Raw genomic sequence first — 21,096 nt, 5'->3', positions numbered from 1 at the left:
AATAAGCAAACTAAAAACTGTAAATTATTTTTAAAAAAAATATGCAGATAAACGGATATCCGATATCCGTATCTAAATCCGAAAAATATATCCGACCCGTATCCGAATCCATATTCGAATTTTTTTAAAAAATTTTATCCGTATCCGAATCAGATAAAATTCTTTTATCCAAATCTGATCCGAGTTGGATCGATGCTTTGGCTTAAGCTCCAATATAATTTCAACCCAAGACCGGAAGAGAGCTCAGGTTGAGATATACATAGGGAAGGGTTAGCCTGATCCCGGTAAGGACCACATCTCAAGACGAGCCAATCATCTGACCCACGTCGGACAGGAGGCGTCATTCGAGGTGTCATTATCCTGAGCCTGACCCACTTAACAGCTCATCTCGTATTGGCCCATGGGCCCAATCAAATCCACCACTAATGGGCTTATGCCAAGTTGACCACCTCATGTCACCCTAATCAGACAAATTTTGGCGCCAACTGGATCCCTTTTTCCTTCCATATAACGACCTATATATTTTTTCTGCCCTTATTACTATAACTTACCTCATTCGCCCTTATAGATCTCGTTCAAATAATCAAATATAATGGGCTTTCCTGCACATATACCTAACATTTGCAAAAACATCCCCATTTTCTTTTCCAAATCCGAATCGAACATGTCTCTCTCTCCATATATATAGATATAGTCTTCTCCCACACAACGGAACTCCTTCTAAGAACTCAAAAGCAGCGTTAACCCATGGACCACAGCTCCAGTCTCCAGACAAGGCCTGCAGTAGTCGGCGACGGCATCTGGTGCAGTACTCGCTGGAGCATTGCAGGGCTGAGGAGAACGCTGGTGCAAGATTACGGCACCGGATTCCAACCACTAGAGAGAACGTCATCGTCGTCGTTGGCGGCGGCGGCAGCGCCCTCCAGTAGGACGCGGTGGGCCCGGATCTGGAAGAGGGTTGTAAGAGAGAAGAAGAGGATGACGAAGCCGGCGCGGAGGAAGCACGAGCCGTACGACCCCTACACCTATGCGCAGAATTTTGACGACGGGTCGGCGTCCGTCGAGCTCGAGAATTTGGCGCGAGGGTTCTCGGCGCGGTTCGCCGTCTCTTCGCGTGCGGGAGTGTGTGAGTGATGGACGGAGAGCAATTGGCAGTAGGATGTGATCAAGAAAACGCCAAACCTAACGAGACCTAGTTCTTTTCTTTTCTTTTCTTCTCTTTTTTCCCTCAAAAATCCAAGCTCAATTATGTCGACATAGATTCTGGTTTCATCTCTGTATGCAAAATAAATAAAATAAATAAATAAGGTAAGTATAGACATTTGGTATTACAACTCGGAAATCGATTCATCCTAATCTTTCCTAATTTTCTTACCGAATCCTATCATCTTCTTTGTACTGATTTAGACCGCCAATTTGTTTTAGCGACTGTTCAAATCGTATCTTATTCATGCCTACATAATCTGTAGAATATTTGCAACACTACTTTTTCTATATACATAATAATTTGCCTCGCTACATGATTAATCCCTATGCAACCTCCTTGGCTTGTCTCCTCTAAACAAGGAGGGGCAGGGATTCTGCATGGGCTGAGTGGCTGACCCATTTGAATAGATTCGAGCTTTGGATGGTATGCCCAAATCGACCTGCACGAAATAGACTAAGAACACTTTTACTTTAGCTATCTGAGTTTGTGGTATTGGATTAGCCTAGTATCACTGGGAGCGAAGCAGTGATATAGAAGCAAGTGGAGTCGTTGTCTCGGCTAGATTTTTTAAATTCTCTCTTTTTTTTTACAAAATATTAGATAAAGAAGTATAATTAACTCTTCTTCTAGGAGTGTAACCAGGTCTCAATTTTTCAATCCATATAATAAATCCATGGAATCCAATTTGCTTAGTTTGGGATCTTATATAAGACAATAGTTATGTAGTCAGGTACTTGAATTGTTTAACTAGAAACTTTAAAGTACTCTAATTTTTATATGCTATTAATAATCCCGAGTCTCAAATATAACCTCCTTACTACTATTATATTCATTTAATATTTCTATATATATGAATTCAATTTTTAGTTAAAGTAGGCCTAGGCCTTCTTATAAAGAAAGCCCAACGAGTCATCCCTCTTGAGCTTTCACTATTCTTTCTAAATTCTAAGTTTATTCTTTTGTGTTTCTGTAAAATCCTTGAATAAAATTATGTTTAAACCTTTATTTTATATCGCCGAGATGACAATAACTTAAATAGCATTACTTTTATTAAATAAATATATATATTTAAATTGGCTTAGTAATATAAAATAAAATTTCAAGAGCTTGGTAAATTATTTATATTATTATTATTATTATTGTTATCATTGTTTATGAGTTTGAAGGTTAAATATAAATGGGGGAAATGGCTAATATAATAAGAGACGCATAGGCCGTTAACTAAATACAACTCTTTCCATTTATTAAAATAAAAAATAAAATATTAAAGCCAGAGATCCTTCTCGAAGTATTCCTTGCCCCTGCCTCCCGAGTCGAGAGAGAAGTCCCCAGTTCTCTCTAGACTCCTCCACCAACTACTCACGAAGAATAATATTTATTATATTTTTCCTTTCCAACATCCCCACCGCCCGTGAACTACAATCCAAGATTTCCGCGATCGGCATCGAATCGACGGCTCTGATTCGCTTTAACTCATAAAAGGAAAGAAGTTTCGCCAAGCTCTAGGATTTATAGAGGGTTCTAGAAAAAGGCTGCCAGACATTTTATATGTATATATATGTATATAGTCACACCGACCTGTGTGAGAAGAGAGGGCGATGCGAGGTTGAATTCCCGTCTTTTTGTTTTTTCCATCTCTAATACGAAGTTGTTTCGATCGATCCACAGGTCGACAATGTTCTATGGTTTCCATTTGAACTATATATGTTATTTGATACGTTGTGGATTCTTGTTTGCTTCTCTGTTGCAAGAATTCGACATGATTGTGGGTGTTTGTTTCTCGTTTCAGGTAGACTCGTGTAATTTATAGTCGGAGAGATGAGCGTTGTTGGATTTGATGTTGGAAATGAGAATTGCATTGTTGCCGTGGCGCGGCAACGGGGTATCGATGTGGTCCTCAACGAAGAATCCAAGCGCGAGACACCCGCCGTGGTGTGCTTCGGCGACAAGCAGCGATTCATCGGAGCCGCGGGCGCTGCGTCCTCCATGATGAACCCGAAGAACGCCATCTCCCAGATTAAGCGATTACTTGGTCGGAAATTCTCCGATCCTGAGCTCCAGCGCGACCTTCAATCTCTTCCGTTCAAGGTCACCGAGGGGCCCGATGGATTCCCTTTGCTCCATGCGGATTACCTTGGCGAGAAGAGGACCTTTACACCCACCCAAGTCCTCGCCATGGTCCTCGCGAATTTGAAAAGCATCGCCGAGAAGAATCTCAATGTGGCGGTCGTCGATTGCTGCATTGGCGTCCCGGTGTATTTCACCGATCTCCAAAGGAGGGCAGTCATGGATGCTGCAACCATTGCAGGATTACATCCTCTCAGACTGTTCCACGAGACCACAGCAACAGCTCTGGCATATGGCATCTACAAGACTGACCTTCCAGAGAATGGTCAGTTGAATGTGGCTTTTGTCGATGTCGGCCATGCGAGCATGCAAGTTAGCATTGCTGGGTTCAAGAAGGGTCAGTTGAAAATTCTGTCCCATGCCTATGACCGGTCTCTCGGCGGGAGAGATTTCGATGAGGTCCTCTTCAACCATTTCGCAGCCAAGTTCAAGGATGAGTATAAGATTGATGTGTATCAGAACGCCCGGGCTTGCCTCAGACTTCGGGCAGCATGTGAGAAGCTAAAGAAGGTTCTTAGTGCGAATCCGGAGGCACCGTTGAATATAGAATGCTTAATGGAGGAGAAGGATGTGAAAGGGTTTATTAAGAGGGAAGAGTTTGAGAAGATCAGCGAACCTATATTGAAGCGTGTTGTGAGGCCATTGGAGAAGGCACTTGTAGATGCGGGGTTGAGTGTGGAGAATATTCATGCTGTTGAAGTTGTTGGATCTGGGTCTCGTGTTCCAGCAATTAATAGGATACTTGCAAGTTTCTTCAAGAAAGAACCCAGACGTACAATGAATGCAAGCGAGTGCGTCGCCCGGGGTTGTGCCCTTCAGTGCGCTATCCTTAGCCCAACATTCAAAGTGCGGGAGTTTCAGGTACTTGCGATTGCATTTTTTTTTATCTCAGTTGATTCTGTGAATTTTATTTTGTCTCCCCTGTTGAATGCATATATAATGGTTACTGATACCTAATGTTCTATTTTTGTCATCTACCTTCTACCGTTATGTACTATATGTTTGTTCTCGTTTCAGCTTAATGATATAGCTGGAGCTTGTTAAGTGTCTGGAAATAATAATGCGCCTCTGATGATATCTTTGATGACTCTAGCATGTTAGAGGATAAGATGATTAGCGAACAAGGCTGTGGGAATGAAGTAGGCAAGTAGCTGCTTTTCTTGTAATTGTACGATAATAAATATGCTAATGCAATATTGGTTATATGTTTCTGTTATATTCATAATTTGGTATGCAAAGTGCCGTATCCTGCCGGCATATCTGTTTTGCACTTTGTTTTAAATTTGGATTTACTAGGAAATTAGGAGCACGACAACGTACTCTTACTACTTGGACTTAGCTAGGAAATTAGGAACACGACAGTTATGCAGTTATCTAGGTGGACTTCACCTTCTGATATCAGCATTAGTGAGGTCTCAACTGGCAGTTCTAGCAAATTCACAAAAGGACATAATACCCCTACAAGGAAGTGCAGTTGGAGAGGTGGGAAGAATAAAGCGAGGATATGTGTGTTGTTTAAGGTAATATAAGTTGGTCTTGCTCTGTGTAGATATCAACTTTGGTACTTGTTTCATTTTCTAGATTGGCTCTTTTCTTGAACAATGTTATGTTTGAAGCTTGTAAGATGGGCCTAAATATTTAAAGAACATATATAGGTACTTGTCTTTCAAGCGTGTTCCAAACAAAGATAATACAACACTTTTCTTGCTATCTTCATTTAGAGCTACAAATATTCTTTCTGTTCTTGTGTACTTTAAAGATAAGAAAAACAGCATGTTCTCTAAAGTGCTGCCTGTTATTCTATCCATCTCAGGATCTTTGCTCTCTTTACTATTTTATTTTCTCATGTCAATGTGATATTTATCCATGTTCTAGGTTCATGAGAGCTTCCCTTTTTCAATTGCCTTGTCATGGAAAGGATCTGCTCCTGATTCCAAGAATGGAACAATAGAAAACCAGCAGAGCACAGTTGTATTTCCCAAAGGAAATCCAATTCCAAGTGTGAAAGCTCTGACATTCTATAGGTCTGGTACTTTCACTGTCGATATTGTGTATGCTGATGTCGATGACCCGCAAATTCCAGCAAAGATTAGCACATACACGGTAGGGAACCAAAATATTCCATTTCTTATTATTGTTGGCATTAAACTATTGTTGGTAATTTGCCGCTCTGAGCTGCTAATGATCTTCTCAAAATACCATTTGACAGATTGGTCCATTTCAATTCAGCGAAAGAGAAAGGGCTAAACTGAAACTCAAAGTCCGGTTAAATCTCCATGGGATTGTTTCTATTGAATCAGCAACTGTAAGCATGGAAGAAGGATTACTGAGAAAATTATTAGTCCATAATTATTATCTTCTGGATATTTTAACTTTTTGGTGCTCTACAGATGTTGGAAGAAGAAGGTGAAGTTCCTGTGTCAGCTGCAAATGAACTACCAAAGGAGGATGCAAAAATGGATACTGATGAAGCATCAAATGGCTTGTCTACAACTGAAACTGACATAGATATGCAGGAAGCTAAAGGTGCAGCAGAAAATACTGGTGTAGAGGGCGAAATGGGTGCACTAAATTCTGAAGAAAAGCCAGTGCAGATGGAGACTGATGCCAAGGTGTGTCCATTGTCAACTGTTTGTTTCATCATTCTGGCATATGCTGTTTTTGTGCTCATTTTGAAAATTTTGAGTCCTCAATTGGAATTTTATTTTTGTTTGTTCCTAGTTGTGTGGGTGTTTGTCTACTCGCATGCACTTGAAGTCTTGAACCATGAAATTGCACTAGTCTGAAGTCCATTCTAAACATAACTATTGCCGTGATGAAAGGCTGCTTTTAAACAAATCGTCTGTTTGCAATTAGCATTCACTTACATCTCCAAATGAATGGTTTTTTGTGCACTTCAAATTTCATCTTTGTTCCATGCTCAGTACTTGTTAAAGCATATCTGTCCCCTAGTTTTATGAAATAGTACTGTGTCAATGGGAGTTTGCCGGCTGGATTGGTTTTAATCAATGCTATTATAATTCAGAAGAATCAGATTTTCAGTTTTACTTGCTGATTGCTGTTAGTGCAATGGCTTGAATTGCATAGTTCCACTTGACCTTCCAAATTCTGCTTCATATATATATATATATATATATATATATATGTATAGTGTTTATGTATGTATGTATACATATTGGAGAGAAATAACCCACTTTTCCCTGAGGGTGATTTTTTTTCTGAATCCCGGGGAGTACTTAATGGCTACTTAAGTATTAATCCATGCACTTTTACCTTTTATCTACTTGGTACTCATATACTCAAATGCTTTATTGGGATAATGTCTACATATATTTATCTGTCTTCATTAATCTCTCTTCTCAATTGTCTTCTCATGTAAATTTGTTACCAACATGGCTACTTATAAGTTTACATTTGCCTGCAGGTTAAGGCTTCAAAAAGGAAGATAAAGAAAACAAATGTGCCTGTTTCTGAATCGATCTATGGTGGAATGGTTGCTGGAGATCTGCAGAAAGCTGTGGAGAAAGAGTTTGAAATGGCTCTACAAGATAGGGTAATGGAAGAAACAAAGGACAAGAAGAATGCTGTGGAGGCATATGTTTATGACATGCGAAACAAGGTGCTGTTTGGTTAGTCCTTTATGTTTGTAATTAGCTTTGAGTAATAACATTTATCTGATTTGTGTATCATATTCGTGTATTTAGCTTTATGACAAGTACAAGGAATTTGCAACGCCTTCGGAGAAGGAAGAGCTCATAGGGAAGCTTCAGGAGGTTGAGAATTGGCTTTATGAAGATGGTGAGGATGAAACGAAGGGTGTGTATGTTTCCAAGCTTGAGGAGCTCAAAAAGGTAGAATTTTGTATATATTCTATTTCATATGGTGTTGCTCTATGTAATGGTGATGGCTGATAAGATTGCTTGAATGCAGCAAGGTGACCCTATCGAAGAACGCTATATGGATTGGATGGAAAGAGGTTCATCGATAGACCATCTTTCATATTGCATTAATAGTTTCAGGGATGCAGCCTCATCCAAAGATCCCAAATTTGACCACATAGACCTATCAGAGAAACAGAAGGTATTGCGTTCAACTGCATATCAACTCTTCTTCCTTTTTCTGTGTTCATCAGATTTCCTTCTTTGTGCATTTAATCAGATAGGCAAACGTGTTAGATACTTACATGATAAAGACGGACCCAGTTGTCAATAAATCAAGAATACCTTTTTCTTTGATATTCATCCACATGTGCATGGAAATATGCATGTTTCTATGTATATATCCTTCTTGAGATGAAATTTGCTATTGTTCAGATTTTGGATAACAAAATTTGTATGAATGTATCCTATCCTATTGATCTGCTGAACTGTTGATGTAACAGGTCATTCGTGAGTGCATGGAAGCAGAAGCATGGTTGGGAGAGAAAAAGCAGCAGCAAGATGCCCTGCCCAAGAGCGCCACTCCAATTCTTCCAACTGCAGATGTGAAGAGGAAAGCTGAAACACTCGACAGGTAACAACATGATCGATTATAATTAGCCATAATCACACCAGTGATGTATATAACGTCTGTTACTTAACAGTGCCTTTTCAATTGTATTCATAATGTACTAAGGGTAAAGAAAAGCAATTAGAAGTGGATAATATATATTATGGCTACGACATTTGCTTCAACAGGTTTTGCAGGTCAATAATGACCAAGCCAAGGCCTCCTGTGGCTAAGCCGCAGAAGCCAACTCCGACTGACACACAAACACCATTACCTCAAGCAACCGAGCAGAGTGATCCGACACCAGCAGGTGAGCCAATGGACACAGACAAGTCAGAGGGAGCGGGAGAGGCACAGCACAGTAATAACATTGCAGACTCTCACGTTTCATAGTTACCATGTTGTAAATTCCCTCATCAATTATGAAGGATTTTCTCCAAAAGATGGTAGGATTTTTAGAATATTTATGGATACCTACTTTGTACTTGTGTTCCTCTGGAATGTGATTAGAAAGGGATTTTATGGGAAGGAAATATACATAGTTCTTAAAGCTTCAGTTTTTGCTTGGATGGGGATTACAGTGAACTGTGATTGGCGTAGTGCCTTCCCGGTTGATTGTTACTACTTGAGGAGTTAATTGGTCCGGAATTATTTTGATTTCTATTTGCACGTTGCTATATATTTTGGAAGTTTTTGACAGGTTTTAATCTGCACACCGAACTACACCCACTGAGTTATGAATTTATTTATCTGAGTTTTGGTCTTAATAATCTTTTTCTCACCTTCTGAATTATCTTTTTTGTTTATCGTAATAACTCTTTAAACTTTTTAATACTATAGGGCTGTCAGAAAAGCCCCTAATTTTTTGGGCTCAGCTCGTTTAGAGCTTGGCTCGAGCTCTAAATGAGCCAAAGCCAAACTGATTTTTTTAAGCTCTAAATGAGCTTGGCCACGACACCAGTTGCCACAATGAGCTTCAGTATTGAGGTACACTCGAGCTGAGCTAGCATTGGCTTGTTTAAGTTCCTCTTGATTAGGCTCATATTATATATATATAATAGGTTTAGAATTGTTGGATTTTAGATCCAACGGATATTATGATGTCTATATAAATAAAAATTCTAGCCTCTTTAATACTCCTTCCTAGACACTCTTAGCTGAAACCCATGTTCACCACCGAAACCTATTTTTATCTTCAAGCTCCCATTTGTCTCTGCCTAAACTCTGTCCTGATCTAGGATGTCAAGTCTGACATCGTTGTTGGGTCTTGGAAATTGACATTTGGCTCGAATCTCCGAGCTTCATCGATGATGCAGTTAAGTTGCTCTTACTAGTAACGCAGAGGTGATGATGGGCATGGAAATTCTTCTTGTCGCTGCATAACCGGAATTGGGGAGGTGACGAGGGGCATGTGAAGCTAGGATAAATTTCTCATGGTCGTTGTGTAATCGGGAGTTAGTCGGGGCGAGAAGCTTCTTAGAAGGATTTCTCACTGCTAATAGTGGAGAGGATTCGCATCAGTGAGGGTTTAGTAATCGACAATGATTGTGAGGCTCCAGTGTCGAAGCTTGGCGAGGATCTCCACCATGCTATAAAATTTGACGATCTTCTTTTCATAGTAGATGCGCTTGATTGCCACGTGATGGACGCTAGGGAGCTTTCCTAAATAGACCTCGTTGGCGTTGCCTTGTCCTAAGATGAGGCGCTCATCATAGTTGTTGGTCACCTACTTGAGCTCAGACTTGGTAAAGACGTAGAGGCTGTCGATGGGGAGCGGCGAAGCTGCTCCGATAGCTACGAGCAATTCTTGATCGGTGTCTTCAACACGGATCAATGCGGATCGACGATAGTGTTTGACTCGAGCTGCATCATGTGGATTGCTTAAGAGCTGTCGAGTCGAGTTTGAGCTTAATCGAGCTGGAGGTGAGCCGAACTAAGCTTGAGCTAGAAAAATCTATCTCTTGAGTTAAGTTGAGCTGGGCCCAGCTCGCTCAAGCTTGCTCGTTTACAACCCTAGTATACTATGACCCTCCTAAACTATCAAAAAATATCTGGCCCCTTTCTCCCAAAATTCCTCATTCCACTCCACTCTGCCCCCTTGACGTATCGTTTTCTCTCATAGGGTAGCAGATTGTGGCAAATGGTGTCGTGGCCAACACTAAAGTTCATGTTCTTTGTCATTGTCCTCGTCGTACCCGGGAGACGAGGAGGCTGAGTTGTTGGTGCTAGTAGTGGTGAAGCCCACTTCCTCGCTGACATGTCGAATGTGAAGAGCGAGCTCTCTCCCATCTTGGGCACTGCACTCCACTAGCTCGTGCACACCAGCTTCTCCTCTCTTCTCCTCTTCTTTCCATTGGTCGATGCTTTGGCAAGACAAAACAAGGATGTCCATGTGGCATGGGTGGGGCCCGCCCATCACCCACACCTAAGTGGCAATGGCGTGGCCTAGTGCACGGCCGCCTCTGAGGTGCCCTCATGGACAATGCTGGGACGCTCCCATGCTATGCAAGGAGATGTGCCAGTTCTCCCGCATTAGCTCGGTCACCTTGTCGTACTCTGATATGGGGACAATGGCTGTGGAGGAGGTTTGGGATTGGTGGATTGAATGGAGCTCGGCCACCTGATCATACGCACTTACTTATATTTATCTCTATCTATATCTCTTTGCCTATCTTCTTCCTTTTCTCCTAGTTACTATGTGAGCAAGTATTTCAAGTCAGTCCGGTCGCAATGCTTGGCGTCTACATGCAACATTCATGGGTCATCCTCATCGTCTCTAGATTTCTTCTCTGTCCACTCTTCGTATGTGCCATTCCTCTCTTGAGACTTTATGGCCAAGATGAAGCTATCATCGTCAAAGCTAGCAAATTCACCATCAGCATCATTCCTTAGATATTTGCATCGACGACCAAATTCTCTACTAAAAAGTTTCTATAGGCGCAGAGCATAGTTATGGATATTACTTGGATTGCCTTTGTGGTGCTCATAATTCATGACATACCGTCTACCCTCTTCATCTTTGTCTTCAACTGGGGTTGCGTAGCACGGCGGTGGCCTTCAACTTATCGGCGTGGTTGGTGGCTTTGTCTCAGATAGTGTATGTCGTGGGCAAGTGCAAGGGTGGGTAGATAGGTCTATCCTAGTCTGCGTTCAATGAGCTTCGGCCTTTTGTTAAGTTGTCGTTTGCTTCGGTTGTTATGCTTTGCCTTGAGATCCAGTACATGATGGTCCTCGTCGTGCTCACTGGTCACCTTAGCAACGTGGAGATCATCCTCGACTCCATTCTGATCTGATGAGTTCTCAGCAGTGACTCACTATTCTAATTGGTGCATTGTACTAAACATTCCTTCTTTCGTATCGTTAGGAAGCCATGCTTTTTATTAGAGAAGCAGTACCAATGGGAGAGTTGCTAGCATTGGAACTATCTAAGAGTATTCTCGTCGTAGGGATTAAATAAGATATTTTTAATAGTTTATGTGTCATTATGTTTAAAAAAAAGTCATTGTGCTAAAGAGAGATGATTCAGAGAGTGAAAATAAAATTATCTATAAAATATATAATTTTGAAAATAAGTAGATAGGAAAATATTAGCATTATATAAATTGCTTTATTAGTGATGGATTTTTTATACGCATAGATAGGAAAAGTATTAGTATTATATAAATTGCTAAATGGATTAAGCGATTTCTGTAATGATTCTATAACTTGCTAAGGCTAGTAAAAATCCTTCATCAAGTTAGCAATTGTTATTGAATTCTAGTTATTATCTCTGAAAGTCACCTATATAACTAAATAAATTTGTAATTCATCTATTTGGTTATAATATTTAGTATGCATAAACTCGATATTTTGGTTTATAGAGAATCTCGCGTCAAATTTATACCAATGAAAAGGAACTACAAATCTTATTTATACTCTTTTTATTGCATTGCTGCCTTCTTTGTACAAAATTGCTGCTCACTAACTACAGAGTGAAGAGGAGAACAACTAAATCACTCACTACTTCCCTGATTTAGGATTTTACCACATCTAGAGTGCCTCATGTTCTGCTGCCTAACTCCTCCAAAAACTCTTATTCGAAGAGCTCAGCACAAAAGCTCTGTCGTCCTATTCACCACCATTTGGTTCTTCTACAACTTCTAGTCCTTTTAGCTTTAATGTATCAGAATGTCTTGAATTCAAGGCTGGCATTTGTACGTAGAAGACACTGCAGCAATGGCTTCTCCCACAGTCATGTACATACACTCTGCTCCAAATAGCTCCCAAGCCTCTGATTTGAAAAGCTTTTCAGCAACATTCCCCACTGGATTTGCCAGCACAAGCTACACCAATCAAAGAAATTGAGAATTGAGTTAGGTTATTCTATTTCTTCTTCTTCTTCTTCTTCTTCATTTAAGCAGGAATAAATCGAGTGTTACCTCAAGAGATCTCTTATCGAGTGTCCTTTTTAGCTCTACGAGTATCTCTATGCCGCTCGTATCTAAGGCTGTCACGGCTGTGCGCATGTAATGTTTCATTAGCCAAATTTATGATGCAGTCGTAGATTTAGTTGATCCAGAGGTTAGTACTTACCACCCATGTCCAAAACAATACATTTGATAGAGCTCTGGCTCATTTTTATCACCCTCTCTTCTTCCTCACGTATCCATCTCAAGATCCTGCATATATTAATGGAAACAATCGTTTAGCTTCTGCCAAAGAGGCAAGGTGAAATTTAAATTAAAAAAGAGAGGGGAAAATAAACCTCAATATTATATATATAAGTAAAGAATACTAGGGAGACCCACCTTTCTTGGAGGTAAATGGAGTTAGCAAAGTAAATGGGGGACTCAATGGCAAGAATGAGAAAACTAGGCACCCTCATGGCTTCTCTATAGTGTCCTAAATTTCTATAGCTCTGAGTCCCTGGAATGATCCCCTTTACAACTGCGTTAGGCCTTGTCACATGTATCAAAATTTTAAGTATGGAGATGCCGACCTGCAAAATTCACATAAAAAGATAAAGAAAAAGATTATATTGCGTACTTCCTCATTAACAAATTCATAACATAACCTTGCTAGGTAAACAGATTATATATATATATATTTACACACACTTGTTTAGACGAATTATGAGTAGTGCTTACAGATATTAAGAGACCCATCTGCACTGAGATGAATAGAACACCAAAGAAGGCACTCATGCAAGCTAAGAAGTCAAGTTTGTCCACCTTCCAAAGCCTGACAGCGGCGTGGAAATCTATTAATCCGATGACCGCCGTGATTATGATCGCAGATAATATCACGTTAGGGGTATGATAGAACAGTGGCATGAGAAATAGCATCGTGATGAGGACAGCCGACGCCATGACGATGTTTGAAACTGCCGTCTTCGAACCGGCATTGTAGTTCACAGCAGATCTCGAGAATGATCCTGCGTCATGTTTCAGAGCACAGCATTAGAATGTATAAGACGAACAGAAGAGATGTTGTTATTGATATGAAGCAATTTTAGCATTGGATAAGTAGTCAATGATACCTGTTGTAACATAGCATGAAGCACAGGAGCCAGACATGTTCATGATTCCTATGGCCATCATTTCTTTGTTTCCGTCTATCTGATAGTTTTTCAGAGAAGCAAATGTTCTACCAACAGCTATTCCTTCCTGAAATGAAACAATTATGGGAATTTGTTCATCAGAAACCTCGGATCTGATACTGTATTAGTTTGCATAACTTGCAAAATTAGCTTATATATTACAGAGAAGATGTCTTACAGTGAGAGACAAGATGCCAGTGACTACTCCTGTCTTAATGGCAAGACCCAAGAAAGAGCCATGGAAATAAAGCATGTTGACTGAAGGAGGATTCACCCCTTTCTGCAGATGCCCAATCTGAGACAAAAACATTAAGAAGTGTTATATATATAGTTGCAAATTAAAGTTTTCAGGTCTAGATATACTAATTGGCTATATGAAGAATACTTACTACGCTGATGCCATGGCTCTGAGCTTTGAAGGCAATGGAAATGATGGTGGAGAGAATGACTGATGCCAGAGGAGCAGCAGCTGATATCCAGAAAAGTTTGGGTCTCTTCATGCTCTGCATCATGCAATTCATTCATTACACTCTAAGAATAGTCCAAGAACATAACTACCAAATATACATATATATAGGTGAACCTCTCATTTGGTGTATCTTAATGTTATACTTTTATGTTATATATCCTAAGGCTAGAGGCATTTGGGTCAACAAGAAATAAAAATGAGTTATTTATACAAATGTAACAGTAATATAATCAGGATTAGACAAGTCTAGGTTACCTTTGAAAGATTATAAATTATAAATTGACATCTACTAACCAGTAAATCTTAGTGGAGTTTAATTCCTTTTAGTGGCAAGCAACAAAGACCCACCATAATTTGAGGTTTAAACTTTAAACCACAACCCTTCTTTTAGGAAATATCCTAAAGGAAAGTAGATATTATTGTGAAAAAGAGATATTTAGAAACTTACTATATGTCTTGTTATTAGTAGGAATACCAGGAATAGGGTACCCATAAGGATTGTTTGCCAGGCGAACTGCACAAACAAATAAAAAGGTTAACATATACATTAAACAAAATTATCAAATTGTTTGACAAAAGAATTCTTTTGCTATTGCCCTAAGTTTCTTCTTACCTCTGATTTGTGCTGAAAAACTGATAGAATTACAGGAACAAAGCCCATCTGAGTAGTGAAGTGAACTATTCCAAGCAATCCTTTTAGTTGTTGAAGGGATACAATTATCGCCGCACCACCGGTGAATCCAATTAGCGTTGGTTTTGATAAAAAATCGACAATAAAACCTAGTCTATATCACCAAAAAATAAATGAACATATTAGTCAAAAAAGAATATAAAGTTGACATCACTAGACAAAGTTATTCCAAAAGCACAAAAATTAAGTGAATTATGCATGTAAATGAAATATTAAATGGTGAGATGGTGGCTCAGGAATCAAATGAAATACTTGTGAGAGGATCACTTACCTTAGAAAACCCAATGAGGCTTGGAATACACCAGCAAAGAAGGTGGCTGTGAAGGCTAGTTGAAGATATAGCATTGGCTCATGATCAGGTGAGACCATCTCTCTGAGCATAGTTCCCATCACCAATGATGCAATTGATACAGGGCCAACTGCAAGATCTCTTGAGCTCCCAAGAACTGAATATATCAATGGTGGCACAAAGCTTGAATCTGTAATCCCCAATTAAACAAAAAAGAAAAAGACACAAGATTAATGAAACATACAATCTAAGTAATAAAAAAGTTCTACACTGGTTGAACTGAACAAAACAATAAGTTTACAGGAAGATTTAGAATATATACTCACACAGGCCAATGATAGGAGGCAAATTTGCAAGCTTTGCATAGCTAATTCCCTGTGTAACATAAGCGAAAAGATTAGACTTTTACAAGCTAATCATCATTTCAGCACTTTATACAAAAGATTGGCAGCCTTTACTCACTTGAGGGATGGCCAAGCTTGCAATGGTGAGGCCTGAGACTGCATCAGACTTGAGGAGCTGAAGACTGTACTCAGAGCCCCAGTGGAAGATGGGAAAGAAGTATTGTAAAGCTAACACCACTTTCTTGAAGAATGACTTGTTTTTGAACTGATGCAGGGGGTCATCAGGGAAGAAGATCTCACTTAGCCTTTGTCTGAGGGATTGGAAAGTGGTCTTTTCTTGAGGCAAAGAGATCTTGTGGATCTCCATAGGTTGCATGGTTGGAGGTGACTCAAGGTCAAGGTATTCTGGCAAACTTTTTACTCTATTAGAGCTGCCACCCATGTCAGAATAGCAGAAGCTAAGGGAAGCAAATTAATGAAGGAAGTTGCTCAAGGGATTGAAGTTAGGTGAAGGCTAGCTTGGGGAGAGGAGTGTGGAGAGATTATATTTATAGATGGATGAGGTGGTGGAGGTGGGAATGTAAGGCCAAGTGGGCAAATAGTTTGGCAATTGTTTTAAGAGACATTTATTTGTCTTCTAAAACAGAAAGTTAGCCCTTCCTAATAACCACGCTCAAACGATATTTGAATAAAATATTTAGTAAATATTAAAATCAAAAGAATCAAACTCATACCTTGTGTCATCATCTATCACCATCTAGATATACCCAAGTAGTTAAAAGTAGAATTTATTTATTGGCGAAGTCATTCTTGTTACCGGCAATTCTGTTAATATATTTAATAAAATAACATAAGGCAGGAGAATCAATAACCACACTCATTCTTTCATGACAAAATAATCGCACTTTGCCAACGGAATTAACGAAATTATAGCTTACACACTACATTCTCACTATCTGCGAGTTAAGTCATATGATTTAATAAATATGTATAAAAAATACTCTGTATTAGATTTGAACTAACACTGCAAGAATATTATATTAAATAAAGATATTTTATTTTTAAAATAATTAAAATATCTTTAATATAAATTAATAGGTATTTTCATAATTTTGTTAGTATAGTTAACTTAATATTTTCTGCACATATTCGATAAATTATAAGGCTCGATTTATAAATAATAAAAGTGGACGGTGTATATTATAATTTCATTAAAAGACATAGAGTTATATACAAATTTATGTATTTATTAACTAGGTCGTGTTTTTACTACTAGCATTACCGTTAACACGGCCATGAAGTTCACATCTATAACACGAAACGATGGCCACCCGTACCCGTAGATCCCTAACTAAGAGATGGAGACAAGTAACCAAGAAACTATAAGGAGAAAGGAATTAAGTTAGGCTCCCTCTCTTCTCTTGGTTTCAGGAAAGGGAATAAGAATATATCGTATAAGCTTCAGTTGTTTTCTGTACGTAATTAAAATTATGCAAGGGAATCATATCATGTGGCCCACGGCGTCCATCCATTGGAAGGTTGCCATTTTTGTCGCCCAAGAGGACGTGGCTTGGATCTAATAGTTTATTCCAAAGCTATTCAAGTTTGTGAAACTATATATTTCAAATGCATGGTTGTCGTTTACTTTCTTTTGAAGAAGAAGAAGAAGAAGAAGAAGAAGAAGAAGAAGAAGAAGAAGAAGAAGAAGGCAAGCTTGTTTGGAGTTGCATGGAGTCAAATTAATGTTAGAAATTTTTGAAAGATTATTATATATTCTCAATGAATAATTAAGACCAAAGCAAGAAAGCTCGTCTAAAACTTTACGTACATTCTCTTTTATCACCAAAGGAAAGCAACTTTGGTGCTTCCCCACGTCAGTTTTGTCGATAGAAATTTCGATCCATTTCCGAAGGAGATTACGTTATCCTCTCTTTCTCCATGGCGTTGACCACTTTTGATTGGTGATCATGCTCGTTATAATCTTGTGAGATCTCCAATATGGTTTTTGTCTGGAAACTAAGAACAAAATCGGATTGCCGAGTTTCCATTGACTCGAAACTAGTGGAGTTGACCCGGACGGACCCACATATTGGCTTAGGCGAAGTAGTAACCTCTTTTTAATGTATTGTTTCCATGCATGATGATGATGAGCCAAAGTGCTACTGGGATATTCCATCGTTCCAGTAGAATATCCGCACAAATTGGATGACCTGCTGCACTTTGACGACGAAGTTTTTTCTAACGTTGCCATCATCAGTAAGGTAATGGACTCCTCTTTTGCTCGTAACCCTTCGTTTCCTTTCTCCTCCTGGGATATCGACTGCTCTGCAACTTTACTTTTAGTCGAAGAAGCCTTTTCTTCTGCTTTGGTCTTCGGATGAAGCTTCATGGGCAAAGGAGCAAAGCTTTTCTAACTTTGCATGGAGAGAGAGAGAGAGAGAGAGAGAGAGAGAGAGAGAGAGAGAGAGAGAGAGAGGATATCTATTAGCATTAATGTAGCTCTTAATTGCACTCTCTTTCATGAGTGGATAAACACCACTAAGCAAAGTGCTCTAAGTATGATTGGTAAAGGGATATTCTTCGAGATACTTCCTCAATTGTGAGAAGGCAACTTTAATTTTTCTTTTCTTTTTAATAGAGAAGTGAAAATTTAATTTAGTGTTTCAATTATATTGAGAATACTGGGCAACTCTTCCATTCAAATAGGCCAAGGAAATTCTTTGGACATCTATGTGAGAATTTGAGGGTGACCCTGTTTTAAAAAGAATAATGTTTCCAATTATTGTAAGCATTGAAGGAAGATAATTAAAAAAATGTGAGTTTGAACAGAATAAATGGCATGGCCTGAACCATATTGTAAGTTAATAAGATTATTCGACCTTTTTTTTGAGGAATTTATTCCTTGTTGTCAGAAAGAAAATGATATTATAATTTATTCATGTCAGAAAGAAAGGAACTTATAATTTATTCCTATAGCCTTGCTTGATTTCCACTGACTTTCTGTATTTTAAATTTAATCACTTAACTTCCTTATTATCCAAATCAAATTACAACTATTAGTTAATTATTAACTAGAACGTTAAAAAAGTTAATTATATATATATATAACATTAGTACAAATAAAAGATCCTAGACATTTTTTAAAAATTATGTTTTAAAATAGACTCTGCTTCAACTTTCATACTGAAACGGGTCTTAAGCACTGTACATCTACATAAAATACTGATAAGTTAGCATTTTTTACTAAGCCAAAAGTTAAATATTAATCATATCAGCATTTCATATTAAAACACACTAAATAGTCGATCGTTCCTTTAGAAAAAGAAATTAAAAAAAAATTAGAAAAAACTTTTGGAGGAATTATGGTTTTTTTCTTTTGTAATTTTAAGCGTAGATTTTTTCAAAGAATTAGCATATTATTCTAATTTATAGAACTCATATATTTTCGCAACTATATATTTTATGACTAAAATTGATACTCAAACACAAAGTTACGACGTTAGAACATTTTTTTATATATATTTTTTTATATATATTTTTTTTCCTTTAGTACTTTTAACAATAAAACAATTGTTTTATAGTTATCCTTTTTTTTCTAGATAAAATGATTAACAATAAAGCGCTTGTTTTATGTATATCATGACCAATTTTCTAGTAAATCGTTGAATTATTTATTTATTTAGTGTTTTTTTTAATAAAAACGTTGATCATATTATTATTTTACTTTTAGCCGGATAAAATACTTAATAAAATTTAATATTTATTTAGGGCTACAATGAAATAGACTCATTTTAATATAAGTTTAAGCTGTTAGCTACTTCAATAAATGAAATGAAAAACTGGTATAGATTGGTAAAAATTAAAATTAAAATTAAAAAAAAAAAAGGTAACTACTCTTTGACCCACTTTGTTGCTCATATCTTTTTCTTTTTTTCTTTTGAGTTTGGAGATAATCCTTGGTTTTAAAAGGTAACTACTGGGTTGTCTCCAAAATATCTTGCATTATTTGAATTCGATTAAGACTGGCATGATCATGATTAGCCAATATAATAGTAGGATAAATTGTAAGAGATAACAACAATGCTTTTTTATTAAAAAGAATTCGAACCGACTCGTATTCAGCTCATTTGGCTTGATAATTTTGTAGCTTAGTATGGAGGTAATAGGCTTATCTAATTACACCCCAATCTAATGATTTAAAATACAATTACCTATAAATGAATATATAATTCAAGCTAAACATAAATTGCCTAGGCATTATAAGCTCCGAACTCGATTTTTTAGTCTTGATTTTTTTAAGATTAGATTTAATTTGATATTAAAAAGATCATAAGATATTTGGTTACTGAACTAATAAACAAAACCCTAAACTATTAATGCAAGACTTGGATTGTTGGTTCATTTGATTAAGATTTTGTCTTCTACTTCGGTATTTTATATTTACCAATGAAATTTAATTATTATTTTATTTTTTAGAAAATAGCACTTTAATTACCTTTCACTTCCATTATTTTCTCTCTCTTTCTCCTCTCTCAAAGTTTAAAAAATTGAGTAAAACTAAACTAGTTTAAATGTAATATAACTCAGTTTAAGAGAAATTAATTCAATACGACTAATCACATATAGGGCGATCTGAGTACACCATACACCGGTAACAAATTCGATCACACTAACTCTATTCTTATAATTTCTATATATTTATTTTCTAGATATAATTATAAATTTTAAATACACGCAATCAATACGTCGGTGCACATCTAGACTCGAACTAAATCTCTATTCCTTTTCAAATGGGCTGGATCGGTATAAGATAAAAAGACATCCATCCTATAGGCTATAGACTAATTTGGCCCAAATTTTCTACTGTGACTGTACAGGGCTTGAAACAACTTGGGCCTTCTTGTTGCCCCAACTAAACTAGCTTGGGGATCTCAATTATTCGCCAATCAACCATCAATAGTAGATTTTTGCCTATCAATTCGTTCTAGCTGAAAAAAAAGAAGAAAAATAAACTTGATTTAAAGATCAAATTGTTCTTATAAACTAACATTACGACTCTGAGAAGATTTGGGATTTTTGAACTATTAGTGAGTTTTGACTAAATTTCGCTTCCTCAAATTTATTTATTCGAATAGTATATCCTCCTAAAGTCAAGGTTATAAGTTGTGATCCCACGGAAGACACCGATTTAAATAACATTTTATTCCTACAAAAACATGTATAGAAAAAAAAAGATTATATATTGATTTGTATTTATTCCAGTAATTAGATAACTAGAGAAATTATCATATTATAATTGTTAACCCACTCATTACTCTAAAAGCTTAAACTATTAGAGAACGAAGGAGTGGATCTAATTTCAATGGGTGGAGTTTTTATAATTTTAAACAAAGATAAACATGATAAAATTTGAAACCACGACGTACTTTAAACGCTTAAGTTATTAGAGAACGATAATTTTTATATTTTATATTATAACAATAATTATATTACTATTGGATAAACTAGAAAAATATATTACATTTAAATTTGAGTAAGATAAATGTAAATCAAACTTTCTCGCTCTCCTCTCATTTGTTATATTTACACGTAATTATTATATAAAATACTAATAAGATCAATATTTTATATTTGGAATAAACAGCTATAAAAATTAGTGTTTTATATCTTATGTAAAAAGCTTATAAGTTCATTGTTTTTTTTATTGGCCCATGCGATGGCCATGTCTAAAACAAACCTGTTTACATAGTAAGTTTGGGAGGTAGACTATTTGAATAAATTAATTTTTGAGGAAGCCTAGTTTGGTCAAGAACTTAAAATATGATTTGACTGGTAGGGCCCAACCATTAGAATACAATATTGATCAGACTAGTTATATGTTAAACAAAAGGCTTGAAAAAGAA

The 21,096-nt window shown here is 37.3% G+C and overlaps 2 protein-coding genes across 3 annotated transcripts; one reads left to right on the top strand and one right to left on the bottom strand.

The window, feature by feature from the left end:
* The first annotated feature begins 2,696 nt into the window (after window positions 1-2,696).
* Window positions 2,697-8,446, top strand: LOC140777123 (heat shock 70 kDa protein 15-like). 2 transcript variants are annotated; one of them, XM_073121031.1, is made up of 10 exons: window positions 2,697-2,812; window positions 2,997-4,195; window positions 5,210-5,437; window positions 5,544-5,639; window positions 5,725-5,946; window positions 6,759-6,953; window positions 7,039-7,185; window positions 7,265-7,414; window positions 7,716-7,846; window positions 8,011-8,446. In XM_073121031.1, the coding sequence occupies exons 2-10, from the start codon at window positions 3,026-3,028 to the stop codon at window positions 8,213-8,215; spliced, it is 2,544 nt and encodes an 847-aa protein (XP_072977132.1). In that variant the 5' UTR covers window positions 2,697-2,812; window positions 2,997-3,025; the 3' UTR covers window positions 8,216-8,446. The 2 variants fall into 2 exon arrangements, with proteins under 2 accessions (XP_072977132.1, XP_072977131.1); XM_073121030.1 differs by having other exon boundaries at window positions 2,765-2,875; window positions 8,011-8,445.
* A 3,255-nt stretch (window positions 8,447-11,701) lies between these two features.
* Window positions 11,702-15,701, bottom strand: LOC140778581 (probable sulfate transporter 3.4). Its single transcript, XM_073123372.1, has 13 exons — window positions 15,312-15,701; window positions 15,176-15,224; window positions 14,832-15,039; window positions 14,483-14,654; window positions 14,318-14,383; window positions 13,790-13,903; window positions 13,579-13,695; window positions 13,341-13,467; window positions 12,949-13,235; window positions 12,610-12,800; window positions 12,395-12,480; window positions 12,241-12,317; window positions 11,702-12,144 (listed from the first exon to the last, which is right to left on the bottom strand). Exons 1-13 carry the CDS (start codon window positions 15,633-15,635, stop codon window positions 12,001-12,003), a joined length of 1,962 nt encoding a protein of 653 aa, XP_072979473.1. The 5' UTR covers window positions 15,636-15,701; the 3' UTR covers window positions 11,702-12,000.
* Window positions 15,702-21,096: the final 5,395 nt, after the last annotated feature.

The sequence above is a fragment of the Typha angustifolia genome, chromosome 15 (assembly GCF_048772165.1).
Source record: "Typha angustifolia cultivar Huaian chromosome 15, ASM4877216v1, whole genome shotgun sequence".
In the NCBI taxonomy this organism is placed as follows: Eukaryota; Viridiplantae; Streptophyta; class Magnoliopsida; order Poales; family Typhaceae; genus Typha; species Typha angustifolia.
Note: the sequence above shows the minus strand (reverse complement) of the source record. Positions and strands in the feature narration are given on the sequence as shown.

Excerpts from the sequence above, each read along its gene's own strand:
- LOC140777123 (XM_073121031.1), top strand. The coding sequence starts at position 3,026 with ATGAGCGTTGTTGGATTTGATGTTGGAAATGAGAATTGCATTGTTGCC. Across the intron at positions 5,947-6,758 it reads AGATGGAGACTGATGCCAAG|GTTAAGGCTTCAAAAAGGAA; the intron begins GTGTGTCCATTG and ends ATTTGCCTGCAG. Across the intron at positions 7,415-7,715 it reads ACCTATCAGAGAAACAGAAG|GTCATTCGTGAGTGCATGGA; the intron begins GTATTGCGTTCA and ends TTGATGTAACAG.
- LOC140778581 (XM_073123372.1), bottom strand. The coding sequence starts at position 15,635 with ATGGGTGGCAGCTCTAATAGAGTAAAAAGTTTGCCAGAATACCTTGAC. Across the intron at positions 13,696-13,789 it reads AGAGCCATGGCATCAGCGTA|ATTGGGCATCTGCAGAAAGG; the intron begins GTAAGTATTCTT and ends TTTTTGTCTCAG. Across the intron at positions 13,236-13,340 it reads TTCATGCTATGTTACAACAG|GATCATTCTCGAGATCTGCT; the intron begins GTATCATTGACT and ends AACATGACGCAG.